The sequence below is a fragment of the Helobdella robusta genome (genome assembly GCF_000326865.2).
Source record: "Helobdella robusta unplaced genomic scaffold HELROscaffold_5, whole genome shotgun sequence".
Classification (NCBI taxonomy): domain Eukaryota; kingdom Metazoa; phylum Annelida; class Clitellata; order Rhynchobdellida; family Glossiphoniidae; genus Helobdella; species Helobdella robusta.
The window spans coordinates 5,635,402-5,655,824 of NW_008705254.1; the positions used below are offsets into that span (position 1 = coordinate 5,635,402).

Here is a 20,423-nt window from a genome sequence, read left to right on the forward strand (position 1 = left end):
TTTAATAAACTAAACGTTCATCAATAGACTTTAGTGAGAAAAATCGAAAAAACGAACTACAAACATATTAACGCCAAACATTCGGTAGAATTTATAAAATATTGTAAAAATTATGGTCTATTACCAACCTATATATATATATATATATACACACACACACACATATATATATATATATATATACACATGCATATATACATATATATATACACATACATATATATATATATACATACCTAAATATACATATATATCGATTGAATGTTTGTTGGCGCTCCGGGAAACCTCGCTAACACTTTTTTCTGCAATATTTCGATTTATTTTCAAACGAAATTCAACTCAATAATTTTTTTAAATTTTATTGAAACAATTTAAAAATTTAAGCGTTAGAGACAAATTGTTATAAATCTTAAAGCATGTCAGAATTCAGCAATACCAGCCAATCCCATCGCTTCTAAGTTCCCATTAAAAACTCCCATTCCATTCACCACCAAAGTTTATTTTCGGAAGTTCTACTCCAACTTGAAACACCGCACGGATTTTAACTCATTTCATTATTTAATTCACGTGAACGTCTGTCTACAAACATCGTTCGTGGCATTAGACAGACTTTCTACAGGTAGGTAAGATAAGCGAACACACAAACACACACGCACACACACTTCGAATATGTGTAAAACTTTTCCGAAAGATATTTGATGTTTAATTTTCAAAAATAAAGACAGTAAAGCCATTTGAGAAATGTATTTATTCATCAGCGCACGTACATGAAACCAAACTATGTATAATACATAGCATCCATAAACATACAAAACTAGTCTGTATATCCATGGTATGATATCATCATCACAAAGGATATCCATGATATCCGCGCAAACTGTAACATGCACTAAAATGAAAAACGAACGAATGACATCAAGAAAATTTTGGTCAAGTCATTTGATAAAGTCTGCAGTCATCGCGTTGGACATCTACATTATAATTCAACTGACCAATCAGATGAGTGGAGCCAAAAAAAGGTTGATTGATAACCAATTTAGAGAGAATTTATTTCAGGTGTCTTAAAACTTTACAAGCGTACATATAAGCAGCTATTGGTAATTTTATTACAACAACAATAATGATGACGATGACGACGACGATGATGATGACGACGATAATAAACATGATGATGACGATGATGAGTATATGTCATAAAAAAAAAACATGTTAACGACGTCAAGATAGCTATTTTTTAGCAAATACGACTAATAAATGACTGAATGGTTGATTGATTGAATGAATGAATGATTGAATGAATGATTGATCGATCAAATGAATGATTGATTGATTGATCGAATGAATTACTAAGAAAAATGGCGGCAAATTGTTAACTGAATTTTATAGTATGAATTTATTTTCTTACTTAAATAAACTCAATTTAAAAGGGAGACATAGAAATCAGAAAACGAAATGTCGATCTGGCATTAAATATTGAATTAAACACAAATAATTAATAATAAAATCGAATAAACATTAATATTCACAATTTATTTAATGATAATATTGTTATTATTAACAAGTATTCCAGCGGCAACATTCAATTTAAGCAGTATTTCAAATTTTATACAATAAATAAATGAATGAATGGATGAATGAATGAATGTATGGATGAATGAATGAATGAATAAATGAATAAATAAATGAACGAATAACATCTTCATACACACTCAGCCATTCTTAACAAAAAAAAAAAGAAATAAATATTTTAATCAGTAATAAAAAATGAATGTCTCAAACACACAATCATGTAGGAACGATAGCGTGCCAGTTATACGAAAATCAATTAAATAGAAAATGAACTAATTAATCAATTAATCAATCAATTTAATTAATTAATTAAAAATATATTAATAAATGCAAAGTAAAAACAGATATAACAAGGCTTAGCATGAATGTTTGCCAAATTAGCTAAATATGTGGTGTTATGTTATGCGACATTTTTAAGAGAATGTTGATTGTCTACATTCTTGCCAGTGAAATACAATAAGTAGTTGTCTATCTTAATAAAGCCAGCAACCAACAAACCGATCATTGAAAAGTCTTCTATGGAAACCAATCAACGAATCCAATTATCAACCAATCACCAATGTATTTAATCGCCAGTCCACCAACCAACTGACAAACCATCCCTACAACATGGAGGAAAAATAATACATCCAATCGATCAATCACCAAATCCTCAACCACACAACCAAGGCAATCGTCACTTATCGGCCTCCAGCAAAAATTCATCACATCTTTCTCCGTTACAGCTGGCAGATTCCCTCTCCCTGGCACACAGAGCCTCAAACTTCAATGGCTGCTTACAGAAATTACACTCTGCAGAGCAGTGCGTCTTGAAATCAAGCCCCGCCCACTGCCAAACGTCAACTACTGATTCGACGAAAGAATCCATCATGGCTACAGTGTGGTGAGGCGTGGGGGCAAGTCTCAGAAGCTCCTGACCGCGAGGAACTGTTGGGTAGTTGATGGGCTGAAGGTAGATGCCATGTCTTGACATCAACTCGTTGGCTACTTGAACAACTAACTTGGGATCACCCACCTGAATGGAATCATTATTTGATTGGTCGATCAGCAACAGTTAGGAATCAACCACAACGGCAGCAATAGAAACACCATAAACAACATAATGATTACCTCCAATAACAACACAAACATCACCACCACCAACAACAACGACGTACTAACATGTATGGGGATAATATGACTTGGACAGTGAACAACGGGTAGGCCAGCCTCAAATAACTTCTTTCTCAGGTAGGAAACATTAGATTGATGGAGGGCCCTTAACTGGCGACCCTCTTCACCCTTCAAAACCTGCGTGTTGGTTATCAGTGGTTGTGTTTGGTACTTGGTAAAATATCGTTGTGATGGTGTTGTGCTTGTTGTTAGTGGCAAATGAATATAAGATACAAATTGATCAATTGGAGTTATGAGCAAACTATGACAACAAAACAAAACAACGACAAGGCACTGACCCTAACTGATGCCAAGGTGCCATAGAGAATTGTTGGCGGCAGGGAAGTGGTAAAGATGAAGCCGGCACCGTAACTTCTCATAGCGTCCACCATTTTTGCACTGGCTGCTATGTAACCACCCATGTTTCCAAATGCTTTTCCTGTAATGCGGAAGCAAGAGATTTTCAAAAATCATTTAATAAAAATTTTTTTTTTTTTTTATAAAAAAAATCATAAATAGTGGATCATATTTTCTAAAATTAATGCTAACAAGTGAAGAAAACGTCGTCAGAACACATAATTTAAAACCAAAAGAATCTCAGTAAGAAAACTGACCAAGAGTGCCAGAGATGATGTCCATCTGATCCAGCAGTCCATCCCTCTCTCCAATACCCGCCCCATGCTCCCCGTACAACCCCACTGCATGGACCTCATCTACAAATGTCAGGGCCCCGTACTTCTTGGAGACTGCACAGAGTTCTTCAAGAGGACAAACGGCTCCTAGGTATGTATGTTTTTGCTGTGTGAAGTCTGTTGTTGTATGCGGTCATCCTAATTAATTACACAGATAACAAGAATACCTGTCATTGAATGAACAGTTTCAAACGCAACAATTTTTGGCAGGTTGGGGTCCACTTTTGACAGGAGTTCCTCCAGGTGGGCAGGGTCGTTGTGCCTGAATATGTGCTTCGTCACTCCGCTGTTCCTAATTCCCTGTATCATGGAGGCGTGGTTGCCCGAGTCGCTGAAGATGTGGCAGCCTGTGGTGGGCAGGGAGAAAGATGGAGATGCTGGAATGTTTGCCGCTGATGTTTTGGAAGGTAGTAAAATTTTATATTAATGAATTTAAAGCAGTTACATCATCACCAAACAACACCAGCGTTTAAAAAAGAACCACAAAGGCAACACAGACCAGGCAGCATTTTAGCCAGGGTAAAGAGGGTGGTGTCGTTGGCCACATAGCAGGAGGTGAAGAGTAGGGCGGCCTCTTTTTGATGGATGCCAGCAAGTTCCCGTTCCAGTTCCTCGTGGAAGGGGGAGTTGCCGGATATGTTACGGGTCCCTCCTGCCCCCACACCGTGCCTGTGTACGGCGTCACTAATTTGAGTGGAGTAAATAAATTGGATTCGGATTAGAATGATGATAGTGCAATTTTAATTGAAAAAAATCAAACAATATGATAATCTATAAAAAACATCATAGCCCTCAACATAAACCCAATTGTCACATCATTTTTAACTATCACCACCGCAAAAGCAAAAGATCTTGCAAAATTAAAAACTGACATGACAGCCTGTTGAACTTTAGGGTGCCAGCTCATTCCTAAATAATCATTACTGCACCACACCGTGATGTCCTTGACCCCTTCAGAATGTTCCAGGGCCCTGGGAAATTCTGTGGCCTTTCTACTGACCTTCTTGAATATTCTGTAAGAATTATCTTTTTTCTTGGCTTCCAACTGGCCTTCAAGGAATTTCTCGTAGTTGAATGGGTTCGACCCTATGCATTTGACTGTAAGGGTGGGTATATAATTTTATTGCATATAAACACACACACACACACGCACATATTCACAAGTTAATGTGTTATATCTTAATTTCACACACATGAAGTTTTGACTGACTGACCTGGGGTAATCTTTTTGGCCTTCTTGACCTCAGTGGCATTTGACCTGACTGCCTCCAAAATCGGATCCGCATCCCTTGTTTGATGTCCTGGGATTCCTGGAACATTTATTGATAATAAAGATCTATTTTTAGAGTTATAATGATGACAACAAAAACAATAATGATGAAAACAACTACAAATAAAAACACCTCTTTTTTGCAAATCTTCCCCATCAATCTGTTCCAGCACTTTTCCCATTAATGTCACGTTGCTGCTGCTACTGCTGCTGTCATTAACAGTCTTCGTGACGTCAACTTTAGTGTGCAGTTGATGCTGTTGCTGGAACTGCACTGACGACGATGACGTCACAACTGGTGATGTTGTTGGGGAATTGTCAGCGAGTTGTTGTGGCAAAGTGGCTGCCTTACTGCTGCTTAATGCCTTCTTCATTGCTGAATCTCTCTCATCTGAAGTATTTCAAATTGTTGAAATTTATCAATTTACATAATTACACGGATCCACACATAGCCAATTTCACTGACCTTTCGGCAATTCGTTGATCAGGGAGGAACACTTCATGATCCGACCCATGATTGGGCAGTGGTCAATCATCTGCAGGAGCTCAGGGGCCTGCTGTTTCACCTGACCAATAGTCATGCGGGCCAAAAATGGACACTGGATTGCCTTGTACATTCCTAGTAATAAAAAAAAAACTTATCACGTAGGGTCATTGTTGTTTTGTTTTTACATCTCTGAATTGACAATTAGTTGACTGATGTCACAAATTACTGAAATGGAGAATATAATAAGGTCGTGGCTGTTTTCTGATGCTGCTAGAGATTATTGCACACATCAATGCTTCAACGAGTGATTCAAACTATCAAAGTGTTTTGGAATTAAAAAACTTCAAATAATTTATAAGAATTTGAAAAATAAAATTAAGTCACTGGTTATGCGTTTCTTTCAGTCAACGATTGAAACAAAATTGGAACATGTTATATAGAAACAAAGTTGAATAAACATGATTTTCTTTGTAAACTCGAAATTATTCATAATTTTAATTTGTCATAAAATCTAAGAAGATGCAATTATCAAAAGATGACAAATAAAACAAGCTAATTATAAATAAAACAACCAGAGTAAGGAAAAAAATTATGATGACGACCATGTACATATATGTCAACAACCGCACACATGTGCAGAACACATGTCAGAGATAAAAGAATCAAATATAAATAGATAATTCAAAATTAAAAAAGAATTCATTTTCACCATACATAAACCAGATTCACTATTAAACATACACACCACACATACACGCACAAACACACACATACACATGCCCGCACACACTAACACACATAAGTTTGTCACAAAAATAGATGGCCCAACTTTAACCCACCAAACAATTAGTTATGGATATCATCACATCACTATTCCCACAACCTCTTTCTCTCTTCTTATTCACCTTTAACACTACTCTCCAATTCTCCATACCATACCATACCATACTACTTGGTCTGCTTTTAACACCAAACAGTTATTCTTATTAAAGACCAAGAAAATACATCTGGACAATGTTATTAATTATATTTATATTATTGCCCCGTGTATGTGTGTATGTATTTATCTGTGTGTAAGTGTGTGTGTTTATCTGTAGGCGTGTGTGTTTATCTGTGTGTGTGCGTCTGTGTGTGTGTTTACCAGTGTGTGCATATAAAAAAACAGACCACTATGACAGGTCATGATTAATAGATTAATATTAAACATGACCGAAGATGATTTGATAACACATGACCAATGAAAGTTGAAGCAATCAAGGCAAAAAAAAATTTGAAAGCAGTTATGTAGTTAGAAATAATGTACACACATGACAAATATGACACTAAACTTTTACATGTATAAACAATACATACAACACATACAACAAACACACACACAGATACACGCACACATAAGCACACACACAAATACATACAAATAACAACTCAATGTAAGCAGGTGTGCTGGTGAAGAAGATGAGGAAAACAACTAATTAAATGAAAAGAGCAGCAACCACAAAATTTCAATACTAACATGATAGCGTAATGATGATGGTGATTCAATAATATCATCGCCATCATCAAAAACATCCTCACCATCATCATCATCGACATCATCATCAACACTGACAACAAAATCACCATAATCATATAATTCAAAATTGAATTATATAACGAAGAAATGTATAACCAATTGCAGATAAGATCAATTAATTCACCCAAAAAAAACCATCCTGATCTAAAAAACAACAACGAAAATAAAATAATAATAATCATCAACAAAATCACCACCGTCACCATTATCATCCTCATCATCCGGAACATAATATATTCTCATGAACTCAGGTGTCTAATTAATTTGTATCACACTGATGAGGAGATTGCATGTAAAGTTATATATATATATATATATATATATCTATAGCTGGAGTAGCTATAAAACTAAGCCTCTACGAGATGTTTCTTATCTACCTGATGGTGATGAAACAACATTATCGTTATCATTCATTATCATCATCGTCATCGTCATATCATCATCGTCGTCATCTTAATCTTGATCAATGAAGTTACAATTTGTAAAAAAAAATCATTTTTTTTCTCAAGAAATTTTGGAGTAACCAGGTACAAGAGAATATAAAGTTACAAATGTATTAGTATTTGTGAGAAAATAACGTCAATTTTGCATTACGCAATCTTTGGACATAATGTATTTAAATAAATTTTATAGCATATACTAACAAAGTCAATATCATTGTGAAAGTTATTTATTCCTCTATCTAGCTTATATCAAATATTTAGTCAAACATTACATTCCAATGTGTATGATTCTGAGTGATGTTTAAAAATGTTGCCAGAAGTGTAATTTTCGAATTATTTTGCCTCATGAGGTATGCTATTACGCTAATTGTTATGCTAATGCTGTCAATGAATTTAATTCTTATTAGCAGACGAGCATAGGATTGCCATGGTTTTTCTTCTTCTATTTCAATTGAATATATCTATCTATAAAACAGAAGCCAGGTGATTCTGTTTAAAAGAGGATGGTAGGAATACTACAACATTATTTTTGTACCAACTCAATAGAATTTGATTTAGAAATTAATCTGTTGTCAAAAATAACCTGGTATCACATTATCATAAATGTTTTTGCACATAGGTGTATTGGCAGATTAAATCAAAAATGAAATGTGGTTGTTTTTTGTTTGTACGTATGTATGTATGTATGTGTTAATGTATGTATTTGTTTGTATGTTTGTATATGTGTGTCTGCACGTGTTTGTTTGTATGTGTATATATACAACCTTTTGATAGCCTGAGGAGCATTTCTTCAAGTTGGAAACCGAACGCTAATAAACAAAAACGAAATACTTAACAGCAGCAGTTCAAAATCTTAGTTAACTGTCATTTAAAAAATTAAAATTATTACTCCAAAATGGAAAATAAAATTCTCAAATTCTTAACTTGAAAAAAAAAATTTTGTTCGAAAAGTTAAATTGAAAGTTATAATTATAAATAATGCATGAAACAAATGAATTCACATAGTGAACACAGTATTGGCAGTTGTATTTATAGATGAAATAAAACACACACACACACACACACACACACACACACACACACACACACACACACACACACACACACATACATATAATATTCTATAAATTCTACTGAATGTTTTGCGTTAATATGTTTGTAGTTCGTTTAAACATATTAACGCCAAACATTCAGTACAATTTATAGAATATTGTAAAAATTATGGTCTATTACCAACATATATATATATATATATATATATAATATATATATATATATATACATAAAGACATACACATTCACTATGCATATACATGTATATACATAACACACATAAGAGAGATAGAGAGACAGAGAGAGAAAGAGAGAGGGAGAGAGAGGGAAAGAAAGAGAGAGAGAATAGCATACATATTTTACATTTTAAAATTGTGTAATAAATTAAAATACTGCCACATGCAAACAACCAAACATATATGCATAATACATCAATTTGTGATTATGTCCAACTAATTAATAATATAAAAAGTATATGGAAAAAAGTGAGGTTGAGAAAAGAAATAGAAAGGGAGAGAGAGAAAGAGAGAGAAAGAGAGAGAGAGAGAGAAAGAGAGGAGAGAGAAAGAGAGGAGAGAGAAAAGAGATAATGAAAGAATGAGAGTGAGCCAAAAACACAGAAAAAAAATACATTTTTGCATTAGATGCATGTTCAATGTCAACTGAAGACATGTGCCAGAGCATGCGCACACACGCTCACTCACACACACACACACGAACATTTCGTCATGCTAAGTTCAAAAACTAACTTTTCTCACTAATTTATTAAGAAAATATATTTCAAATTTATGACTTAAGAAAATATGCCCGCTTATTTATATGCCTGTAAAGACATGTAGATAAATACTTCACTACTTAAAATGACAATTATAAAAGTATAAAAATACTATCAACAAAATAATGATAAAGTGTGTTAATATATATATATTTATCCCCATAGATAAGACAAAAAATAGTATTAACAACAATACTACTACTTTTACTATTACTACAACTACTACTACAAATAAATAACAACAACAACAATAATAATAATAATATGCCGACGAATTTACATTCTACAATGTCCTAAGGTGAAGAAAAGAGGTACAGAGCTAAATTATAATTTAAAAAAATGATTAAATTAAAAATTTTAAATGTGTAAATATTACAAAAGAAACGTAATTTGACTCTTGAGTTGGTTGGTTGATTGATACTAACCATCCAACCAGCCACACAATCAGCCAACCACACATTACCAAACATCCAACTAACCAACAAAGACATAATACAAAAGTTAAACTACATGCACTTTGATTGATTTTGACAAACATTACATTACATTGAGCAGATGTGAATTTGAAAATAGAATATGAAAAAAATATATCTCAGGATCATTTAAGTTTGTTTGTCTTTTGTTTTATCTCATAAAATAAAACCCCAAATGAATAAAAAACAAAAACAAACAAATGAAAAACATAGACTTTAGAGTGCGAGAATCCATTAAACATAGAACTTTGAAAAGCAAGAAAAATTAAATTCCTCCCACACAGTCAAAAACATTTGGATACAAACTTTTTCTCCTGTTTTTATTTGAGCTTTTTTTGCCAAAACAAAAAAAATTAATGTAAAAACTGACCAAAATATAGATTTTAATAATGAAAAGTGAATAAAATCAGTTAAAAATGTCTATTTAGCCTTTTCACTCAACAAACTACAAAATCATGACTAAAGGTGTGCTAAACTTATATAACACTCATCCTCATCCTGTAATACTTACATCCAATTTCTCTATATAACAATAGCAACAATGCTAGCAACATAACATAACATAACAATAACATCAACAATAGCTAACAATATGTAACCAGTCATGTGAAAACTCATTGCAAGCAAAATCCTATACCACCTATACACATAGCTATATATATATATATATATAAACATATATATATATATATATATATATATATATATGTTTCAACCGTATATATATATATATATATATATATGTTTCAACCGTACATATATATATGTATATGTATGTGTGTGTGCGTGTGTATGCGTGCATGTGTCATATTTAGTAACAAATAATGTTATTGTAACAAAGTAGCCCATTTATTGGACATTTACAGTACACATAAAGACACAGACATAAAGACAAATACAAATTATCCTAACTTGGAAAATGTGAGTAATTTGGAAGTAATAATGAAAAGATGTAATATATATTAAAAATCTAGATTATAAATCAAAAAGTAACAATGTAAGTAGTTGTTGTGAATTGGTACTGAATAATTTTAGTATAACAACTGTTAAGCAATTTTGTATGAACACCAGAGTATTTAGTCATTTAAATTCAAGCTATAAAAGTGTAAATTGAAGCAACACTTGAAAAAGAAGTAATTAATTTTGAAATGATTCATTAATGATCTTAGTAAAAATTTGAAAAAAATAAATTATATTGAGATATAGTTAAAAGAATATAATTAAAATTATGAATATAACTAATCTATTTTTAATGTTTTATTGCAACAATAAGAACAAATAACGATGACACATTATAAAAAAAATGACAAACTAGTTTTTAAACTAACTTAAGCACATTAATTACATTATTTTTATAAAAATTTTCAAGCGTCACCTAACTAGCACTAACTAAAATCTAATTGACAAGCAAAAAAATTCACTTTTTTTCTGATAAAAAAATCAACAAGTGCCTCCCTAACAGTTTGATTTAACATTCCTAACAGCTGTTCTACTAAATATCTTTACTTGCAGATATCTATCTATATATATATATATCTATATTTATTTCCTTTAGTTAGCTAGTCTATCTGATCAGATAGACTCTATTTAATGTTAATCCTAGTGGGAAAGAGTCTATATCTAATTAGATTAGCATTAGAAGAGAGAGAGTTTATCTGATCAGACAAAGATACTCACCTACCTACTTACTACTCTATCTAGCTAACTAAAGAAAATAGTTGAAAAATATCAGTGACAATCCCAAAATTTGCATCAAGTGTATGCATGAAGGTATCCTAGAGTACTTTTATATATAAATTAGATTTGATGATAATTTAATTAATTGATGTCATTTATATGCCTCCATTCTATTTTCGACCAGCACATTTCAATCGGATAATCAACTACTAACTAAACTAACTAACTAAACTAACTTAAAAAACCTTCACGAAAAAATTTGACGAATATGATACGACAACTAAATTAACTTTTTTCAATTAATTTGTTAGATAGATTTAAAAACACCAACTTTTGTCTTTACTCTGTCGCCTTTCCCTGACAAATTCTTCTGAAAAAAATTATTTCGACGTGTAAGACGACCTTCCAGCAAGGAATTTTTCAGATTATGGACAAAGAACTTCAAATATTTTTATATATTAGTTTAGAATATTTGAGAACGTTATGAAGAATAAATAGTAGGATTATTAATTAAAGTATTATATGCATGGATACGGATATTTATTATATCCATGATAATATGTTTTATTATTATTATTTTATTATTTAAATTAAATGATAATTCTTATTATTGTAGTAAATAAGAATAGTAAACTGTTTATATAACCATAACTTAAAAGAAACCGTACATGTTACCGAAATGATCATTTTTGAAAGAAAAATGAAAATTTATAGTTTTTATTTTACAAATTAAATAACAAAATAATCTTACAAATATTGAATATAACAAAAATTAAACATTTTTAACAAAAGAACTTAAAGGTGCCAAGTTTGAGAAAGAGATGAAACCATTACTAGAATGACGTAACGTCGCACATCCATCCACCCTAGATTGCCATTTGACTAATTTTTGTTTTTAGACCATTTTGGTGATTATTTTCGCAGCGCAATATCGACTCGGGGTTAAACTTACTTAATTTTCATTTAAAATAATTTTTGCTTCTGTTGATGCTGACATTTTTCAGTTTTACTAAATTAAAAAATTTATTTCCGCAGTTAAAAATGACGATATTGCCAAAGAAAAAACACAACAAAGATAAATCTGAAAATGACAACAATGAAAACCCTCATAGTCCCAATGGGGCAGAGAGTAGCAATGGTCGAAATAATATGAGAGTTAGGACGGGTTCACCTGGACCTCAAAGATGGGCCTCTCCTCCCCCAATAGACCACGAACGTGAAACAACTGTCAGATTTGAGGAGAATGTGGGTAGCCATGGACAGCTGCTTTCCAACAAAAGACGAATCAGGGACCGGTCATCTCCTCACAGAACTGTCAGGAAACAGCGACATGAACCTTTGCCTGCATCTCGCGTGTCCCAGGGTCAACCATTGGGCAGGGGCATGTCGTCGGGTCTTCGAATTTCCCAACCACAACAAAACCCATCAATTGCGTCTACATCAAAACAGCAACAACAACAGCAGCAACAAGATTCCGGTGATGAGGACAAGGGAGGTTTCAATAGTGAGGATGAATGTCAGGGACCTTCAAGTTCAAATCAGATAGAGAAGGAAAAGGAATTTGAGATGATGTTGAAGGAGAAGAGAGGTTACATCATCAAGAGGATGGGAGAAGATGGTGCTTGCTTGTTTAGAGCAGTTGGTAGGTTCTAAAATAATTTTATAAGGCTTGTACACCTACACTAATTCCTACCTTGATTAAACCCATGGAAACAATGTTTTATTTACAATCTTTTATTCTCTACAGCTGATCAGGTGTATGGAGACCAAGAGATGCATTCAATCGTCAGACAAAACTGTGTTGATTACATGGTTTGTGACAATATTTTCTATTTGGTACTATCTAAAACTATTCAAAATAATTTAATAAAACAACTGTTTTTTTATTTGTGAGTTTAATGTGAAAATATTTTATGAGAGTTATATTTTCATGTTTGAATGTACTTTACTCTAACCTACCCAGGCGAAGAATGGGGATTTCTTCAAACAGTTTGTGACAGAAGATTTCACGAGTTATCTGAACAGGAAGAGGTTGGACAGTTGCCATGGGAACAACATTGAGATGCAGGCACTTTGTGAGTTGTACAACAGACCAATTGAGGTCTACCAAATGAGTCTCGGTAGGTACATAATTTTTTTATCTTTTTTTAAAATTTTGTTTGAGCTTTAATAAATTATTCCATAATTTTTTCAAATATTTTTTTTCACCTTCTTAGAGGCTTTAAAAATTGATAAAAAAAAATACTATTTTACTAAAATTAATTGTAACACAGAACCAATCAACACCTTCCATGCTACTTACGAGACGGACAACGAACCAATCCGCCTGAGTTACCATAACAATGTCCATTACAACTCCGTGGTGGACCCTTACAAGGCCACCATCGGGGTGGGGCTGGGCCTGCCTGGCTTCCAACCTGGGGTATGTTTGAGGCTATTGTATGAATGTTTATATATATTTAGGTTTATATCTATATATTTTACCTCATTAATATAAATGACCTTTTTGTTCGTATGCTGTTCATTTTGCACTGTTCAACTCAACACAGCTGGCCGATAAGAATCTGGTTAGAGATGCGGTGAGACAATCTGAAGACTGCCACATTGAGCAGGTTGATCCTTTTTTCCTTTTGCAATTTATCAGTGTCTTATGTTTCATAATGATGTTTTGAAGTTTTTAAATTTGTTCAGTATTTAACTTTTCAACCTTCTATGTTTTAAATCATAACTCTGCAGATTGGTGTAATGTTTTTCAGATACTACTTTTTCTTTGTTATTCATTTGGTTTTGTCAATGTTTCTATTCCTTTATTTATTTATTTATTCATTCATTCATTTATCCAGTTGGGCTTTCATTGATTTATTTCACCACACTTACGCATTTAGAAACACACACACTCACACACACACACACACACACACACGCATTTAGAAACATACACACCCACACACACTCAAACACACACACATGCATAATATCCAAATGCGCACAGACAATGTTAGAGGACAAATTAAGAGAGACAGACTGGGAACTGACTCAGGAGACCATAGAAGAACAGGTGGCCAGGGAATCCTACTTGCAGTACATCAAGGACCAAAACCTGTTTGCAAGTGCCAAGGCATCTGTAAGCATTTTTTTATGACTCTTTCCTATTGGTGTTTGTTTCGTTTTTATTATATTTGATTTTTTAATGTGTAAGTTGCTTTAACTAATTTTTTATGTAATTTTTGTAATGTAGGGAGATTAGTAATGCTTTGGGTTAGAATTGATTCAAGTGTAAATAGATGGTTTGAATATTTCGATTAAAAAGCGAAGTAGTTGTATTAACAACTTTAACACTGTCAAAACAACAGCCTCGGGCGACATGTAGCTCCACCAACGACCCCACGAACCTGCAGCAGCCACAAAAACATCAGCAACAACACCTGCACATGTGGTGGGAGAACAACAGTGCAGCCAGTAACAGTCCGACTTCCATTCTAGATACCCCCAAGAGATTCTTGAAAAAGTCCAGTGAACATGGGGACTCTCCTAAAAGAGAAGACAGTTAGTGTAGTTTGTCTGTCTGTCTGTTTGGGAGTTTTTTGAAGCCTATCAGTCTGGGCCTTGGTTTTGTTTAGGAAAGTTATTAATGTGTTTCTGTTTCTTTTTTGTTTCTTGAAATCTATACAACTGTTTTTTGGAGGTTTTTCTTAATGGATTTGTTTATTTGGTTGCTTGTGATTTGCATTTGATTGATTGATTGATTGATTGGTTGGTTGGTTGGTTGGTTGATAGGTTGATTGATCGGTTGAGTGATTGAGTGATAGGTTGATTGATTGATTGATAGGTTGATTGATTGATTGAGTGATAGGTTGATTGATTGATTGATAGGTTGATTGATAGGTTGATTGATTGAGTGATAGGTTGATTGATTGATTGATAGGTTGATTGATAGGTTGATTGATAGGTCGATTGATTGATTGAATGATAGGTAATCAACCTATAGATTGATTGATAGGTTGATTGATTGATTGAGTGATAGGTTGATTGATTGATTGATTGATAGGTTGATTGATAGGTTGATTGATTGACTCTCTCTAACCTTCAAAAATTTCATTTCAAACCGACCAGGTCAATCGCCGAAATCACCATTGTACCAATGTTCTTCATCATCGACCCAGCAGAATGCAGCTGCCACAAAGAACAGCGGCAACAGCCACAACGACGATGGTGTCGGCGCTGTTGGTGGCGTCTTCGACGAGACTGCATCTCTAATGAACGAACTACCGCCACAGCTGTTTGGTAACTCTTATACAAATACTTCTTTACTTAAATACGATAACAGTAGTAGTAATACCGATATGTATGGAACAACTGGTAGCAGTAATTAATATTAATAGCAGTAGTAATAAATATATTTATTGTTATAACTCTTGTGGCCACTAACGTTACTGATAAAGGGAGTGTTCTTATGATAGAAAATACTTTCTATATCTAAGTCAATCATCATTGATTACTTCCATTTTATATTTTTGAAGTGATTCAACTATCATCTGATCATCATCATCATCATTTTCGCCATCCTCATCATCATCATCATCCTTCTCTTCCTCCTCCCAAATTAATCAGGATTATCGGAATGGGATGAAGAAGATACGATGCTGGCAAGGGTCATAGCCGAGTCCCAGCAGCAGTACCTGAATGATTTAAAGATGGCTGCCGAGGCCTCCGGTCACCTAATCAGGCATCATCATCTTCATCCGTCTTATCGTCTTCATCCTCATCAACATCGTCGTCATCATCTTCACTTTCATCATCACCCACTAATAAAGGTAAAAGTCCTTTGAATAGGGATTTTACCAGTTACCGCAAGTAACATATATATACGTATGTATATATATACATGTACGAGTGTAGTGTAGTGTATACACAACACAGCGTATATATATACTGTTTAATTGGTGAAAATCTATATATATATATATATATATATATATATATATATATATATATATATATATATATATATCTGTATAGATAATTATATGTATATGGTGGACATTAAACTGCTTGTGAATGTGTAGATACGCATATTTGTATAAATTTTCGGATATATGCACATATACATATTATATATCTTATGTATAGCTTTATATATATATATATATATATATATATCCCACGTTTATAAGTGTCTATATGTGCATTGTCAATTTTCTTGAAGCTTTCATTTTCATTGACCTGTGTGTTAACTTTCTCCAATTCGTTTTTTTCTCCAAACTTAAGATTTGAGATAGAAAAGTGGTAGATTAGATTGATTTAAATGTGAATTTAAGTTAAAAAAAACTTTCTCTCTATTCTTTCAAAATTATGTAACCTCATTTCATACTTTTTTATTAACAACAAATTAACAATCATAATTACAGTAATTATAATTATTCAGATTACTATTGTTATAATTATCGTGATTCGCTATATTATTATTAATATTATTATTATTATTATGGTTATTCTAATGATGAAATTTTTATTAAAAGATAATATAAGGGCCCGCTTACATTAGCAACACGCGCATACATACACGCACACACAAACACACACACATAAATCAAACACATTAGCAGGCAAGGGTTTGCAAGTTTGTGACATGTTAATATATTAAAAGTATCTTTTTGTTTTGGTGTTTTTTTTTAAGAAAGTTATTAATATTTTTCAAATTTTTTAAAAATTTAAGTTAAAAAACAGCTATAAAAATATTGTTAAATGTTATAATAGTTATAATTATAATAATGGAAATAAATAAATCCAGCTTATTTATAAATGCTAAAATTGTTTTTACAAAAAAAAAATGGAGACATAATCCGTCAATTATATTCATAATTTTTGTCTTTTCTCATATAAAATGGCGATAATTATTAATATAAATAAATACTTTTTCACAATCAGTTCTTAAAATATTTTTAATTGAATATTATTATACAGGCATTGTTATACTTATATTTACAAATAGCACAAGCATTTGAAAATAAATAATATGTATAAATGTGTGTGTGTGTGGTGTGTGTGTACACATATGTTTAATACACCAATTTAATATCAATCTTGAAGCAATAACATGATTAGATAACGAGAAACTCTATAAAAATAATAAGAGTAGCAGTAAAGATATGTTCATTTAAGTTGTGGCTTGAAAGATGAAATAGAAGAAGCAGCACTGCTGTTTTGTTGAAATTTTTGTTGAGGCAGCAAATTAGGGATGTGTGGTTTATTTGAAGGGATGGGCGGTGGACCGCGTAAACTCCCCGGGGGCACGATCTTCCTAAAGCTACTTGTCGTCTGAGGCCTTTGAGGCGAAACGCTTTTAGTTGTCTGTGGTGCTGTTGTGTTGATGATGGTGTTGGAGTTCATTGATGAAATTGTACTGTTGTTAAGGTTGTTAATGGGGATGGGAACGTTGGAGTTGGGCGATCTGATTCTCGGCTGGATGGTTGTCGTCGATGGTGGTCTAATTTGTTGGCGATGTTGTTGCTGTAATTGATGTTGCTGCTGCTGCTGCTGTAATTGTTGTAGTAGGGAGAACTTTGTAGATTGGGAAGGATGACTTGCCGTTTGTAGAACTTCAGGTTGTTGTGGTGGTTGTTGTTGCGTTTTGGTAGTTGAAGACGATGAGGAGTGGACGTTGATTGGTATGACCTGTTGAGAAATTTTCAGAATAAATTTTTAAATTTCAATAACTTTTGTGAATGAATCACACACGTAAACATACTTTAAAATTTTGTTTAACACTTTTGTCATCTTTGCCAGACACTGCAGCTGTTGTTGTTGCTGTCGACTGCACTTGAGGTTGTTGTAGCTGCTCTAACTCAGCTAACAACTGCTTGTGCTGATTTTCAGCTTTGCTCAGCTTAGCCATGAGCTGCTGCTTCTTAAAGTCGAATTCGCTCAGCTGTTTTTCCTGCGTGGCTTCCTCGTGCATCAATTTTTCTTCTTCAGCTTTCAGCTGCTTCTCCAGCTGCTGAACTTTTTCATTTTCTACATTCAGTTCTTCCTGCAAAGATAGATCAAGTTTTTGAAGTTTGGCAAGTTTGTGCATCAGTCGAGTTTGTTCTTTTATCAGTTGGACTGCAATCTGGCAAGGTTGAATATCTAATTTATATTTGTTCATTTTTGTAATGTTAAACTAATCTAGAAAGAGGTTGACAATTGAAAGCTAACAAGTTCATAGTCAACAGAGCTTTTTGGTGGGTCATTTTGTGATTTCTTCAATCTTTCCAACTCACCTTCCAGAACTTTTGCCTGGCTAGTTTCTTGTTCGAGCTAAGAAATAATCATTACAAATGAATTAAAATGTCAAACAATGAACCACTAAATATCAGTTAAAAATTTCACAGACCTCTAGTTTCAGCCTGTCTCTCTCCTTCTCAAGTGCGCAGATGATGTTGCCATCATTTGCAATCGATCTTGAGTACAACTGCTTGTCATGCTCTAACTTTGTGGCCACCTAAAAATGATGTAATTCAAATAACATATACTGTATATAAAACGTATAGGTTGGAGTTTTAATATAGAACTTTTAAAAACGAATAAAACCATCACTAAGTACCTCTAAATATTTATTTTGAACCATAGAAACAACATCTTTCATCTTCTTTTGGCAGTTTTGTTGTGTGGTGATCAGGTTCTCCAACTTAACCAGCTGGTCATTGTACATGGATTTGACATCAGACTCATCATAGCTACAATCCTGCAGAAGATCTGAATCTCTTTGCAGAGCCAGGATTGGGTCTTTGGGGTGCTTCTTGTCTTTCTGAGCCTTGCGCAACAGTGTTTTCACTTTCTCTGCCTTTTAATTTAAATTAATTTTTAATTCATTTATTGTTCTAAACTTAAATGAGTTAAAAAGTACACTATAATAAAAATGTTCAACTTTTAATAAAGTGAATGGTGGCAGAAGAAAATAAAAGAAATAGATAACTAAATTGAAAGCCAACATAACTCACATGCAGGGCTGCCACAACAATATCTCTAGCTTGTAGTTCACCTTCTAAGTAGCTAAGCAATTGTAACATGTCTGATTTGTTTAGATCCAGTTTAGATTGCCTCTTTATTTATATGAGAATAAATAAAAAAATCATTTATAATAGAAATAATTAATCTAATTTAATTAATTTTAAATTTTAAAAAGTGAAATTTAACTAAAATTAATTAAACTAATTAATCATAAAAATAAATAGTTTCGTTAAATTTCACTTTGAACTTAACTTTATCAATTCAAACTATAATGGAAAAAAAAATTGGTAAGTAGTCAGTAAAATTGAAAATGGAAACCATGATTTGATTGGAATGATTGAATGCTGGGGAAAAACACAATTAAAATAAATTATAAATTTAAATAACAAATGACTTAATAGTTAAATTTTAGATTAATTTATTTATTTTAAATAACTTGAAACTTTAAAAACTGCCAAAAAGTTTCAAGATTTTAGTTAAATTTATAACATTCATATTATTATTTAAACAAAATAATTTCTAATAAAAAACAAATTTTCTTAATATTAATGGCCTAGTCCTAATCTAATAAACTCTATAAAAAAGTATAAAAATGGGCTGCTAATCAATCTTAATATTTCTCAATGTAACCACTTAGAATTTTAGATTTAGGGTCTAACTAAATCTAAATTTTAGGCAAAATCTTAGCTTAGAAAGAAATATCCATATTGTATAATATAATATAAACTATAATTATAATATAATATAATAATCCAAAAAATGGTATAGAAAGAGTTAAAAATAAATTATAATATATTTAAAAAAGTAAATTTAGCGTCGTTTAGCTCCTGTCCCTTTTTAATAACCCGTTCTTGTCTTGTTGTAATCTTATAAAATATAAACGTTTAAAATGGCAATTTTAAATTCCCAGTACCACATAAGAAAGATTTTGCCTAATTTCTTACCTTTATAGTGCAAGCGGGCAGTTTTTCCGTAGCATGATCTTCGTAGTAAACGAAATCATTGGCAAACGCCATTATTTAATAAAAATAATTAATTTATTTATAATCAAATTATTAAAAAATAAATTTAAATCATAATTAAAAAAGAACAATTCAATGTTGACATCGAAAACTAAAAGACGTCTAACTAAAGACTGAAACTAGAAACGACCTTGGGGTAATGTAAAGAATTTTAAAAATATTTTTCAAGAATTGAACATTAGAAAGTTAATTATAAATAGTATTGTTCTATGACAATTGGGTAATGGACAATTGGGTAATTGCAT

The 20,423-nt window shown here is 32.5% G+C and overlaps 3 protein-coding genes across 3 annotated transcripts; 1 reads left to right on the top strand and 2 right to left on the bottom strand.

The window, feature by feature from the left end:
• Positions 1–729: 729 nt before the first annotated feature.
• On the bottom strand, positions 730–5,302 carry HELRODRAFT_189320 (hypothetical protein; the record flags this gene model as incomplete). Its single annotated transcript, XM_009027515.1, has 10 exons — positions 730–2,584; positions 2,731–2,859; positions 3,021–3,160; positions 3,336–3,500; positions 3,581–3,760; positions 3,913–4,097; positions 4,286–4,511; positions 4,628–4,732; positions 4,817–5,074; positions 5,150–5,302. Coding segments are annotated over 10 exons (1,880 nt in total), but the record flags the coding sequence as incomplete, so codon positions are not given.
• Positions 5,303–12,547: 7,245 nt separating this feature from the next.
• HELRODRAFT_68163 (hypothetical protein) lies at positions 12,548–15,993 on the top strand (the record flags this gene model as incomplete). The annotated part of the gene is made up of 9 exons (XM_009026946.1): positions 12,548–12,806; positions 12,912–12,976; positions 13,128–13,284; positions 13,438–13,586; positions 13,714–13,776; positions 14,157–14,288; positions 14,518–14,710; positions 15,278–15,448; positions 15,776–15,993. The coding sequence occupies 9 exons, from the start codon at positions 12,548–12,550 to the stop codon at positions 15,991–15,993; spliced, it is 1,407 nt and encodes a 468-aa protein (XP_009025194.1).
• A 1,324-nt stretch (positions 15,994–17,317) lies between these two features.
• On the bottom strand, positions 17,318–20,172 carry HELRODRAFT_163720 (hypothetical protein; the record flags this gene model as incomplete). The annotated part of the gene is made up of 7 exons (XM_009027516.1): positions 17,318–17,839; positions 17,913–18,275; positions 18,362–18,463; positions 18,540–18,647; positions 18,750–18,989; positions 19,147–19,248; positions 20,101–20,172. 7 exons carry the CDS (start codon positions 20,170–20,172, stop codon positions 17,318–17,320), a joined length of 1,509 nt encoding a protein of 502 aa, XP_009025764.1.
• Positions 20,173–20,423: the final 251 nt, after the last annotated feature.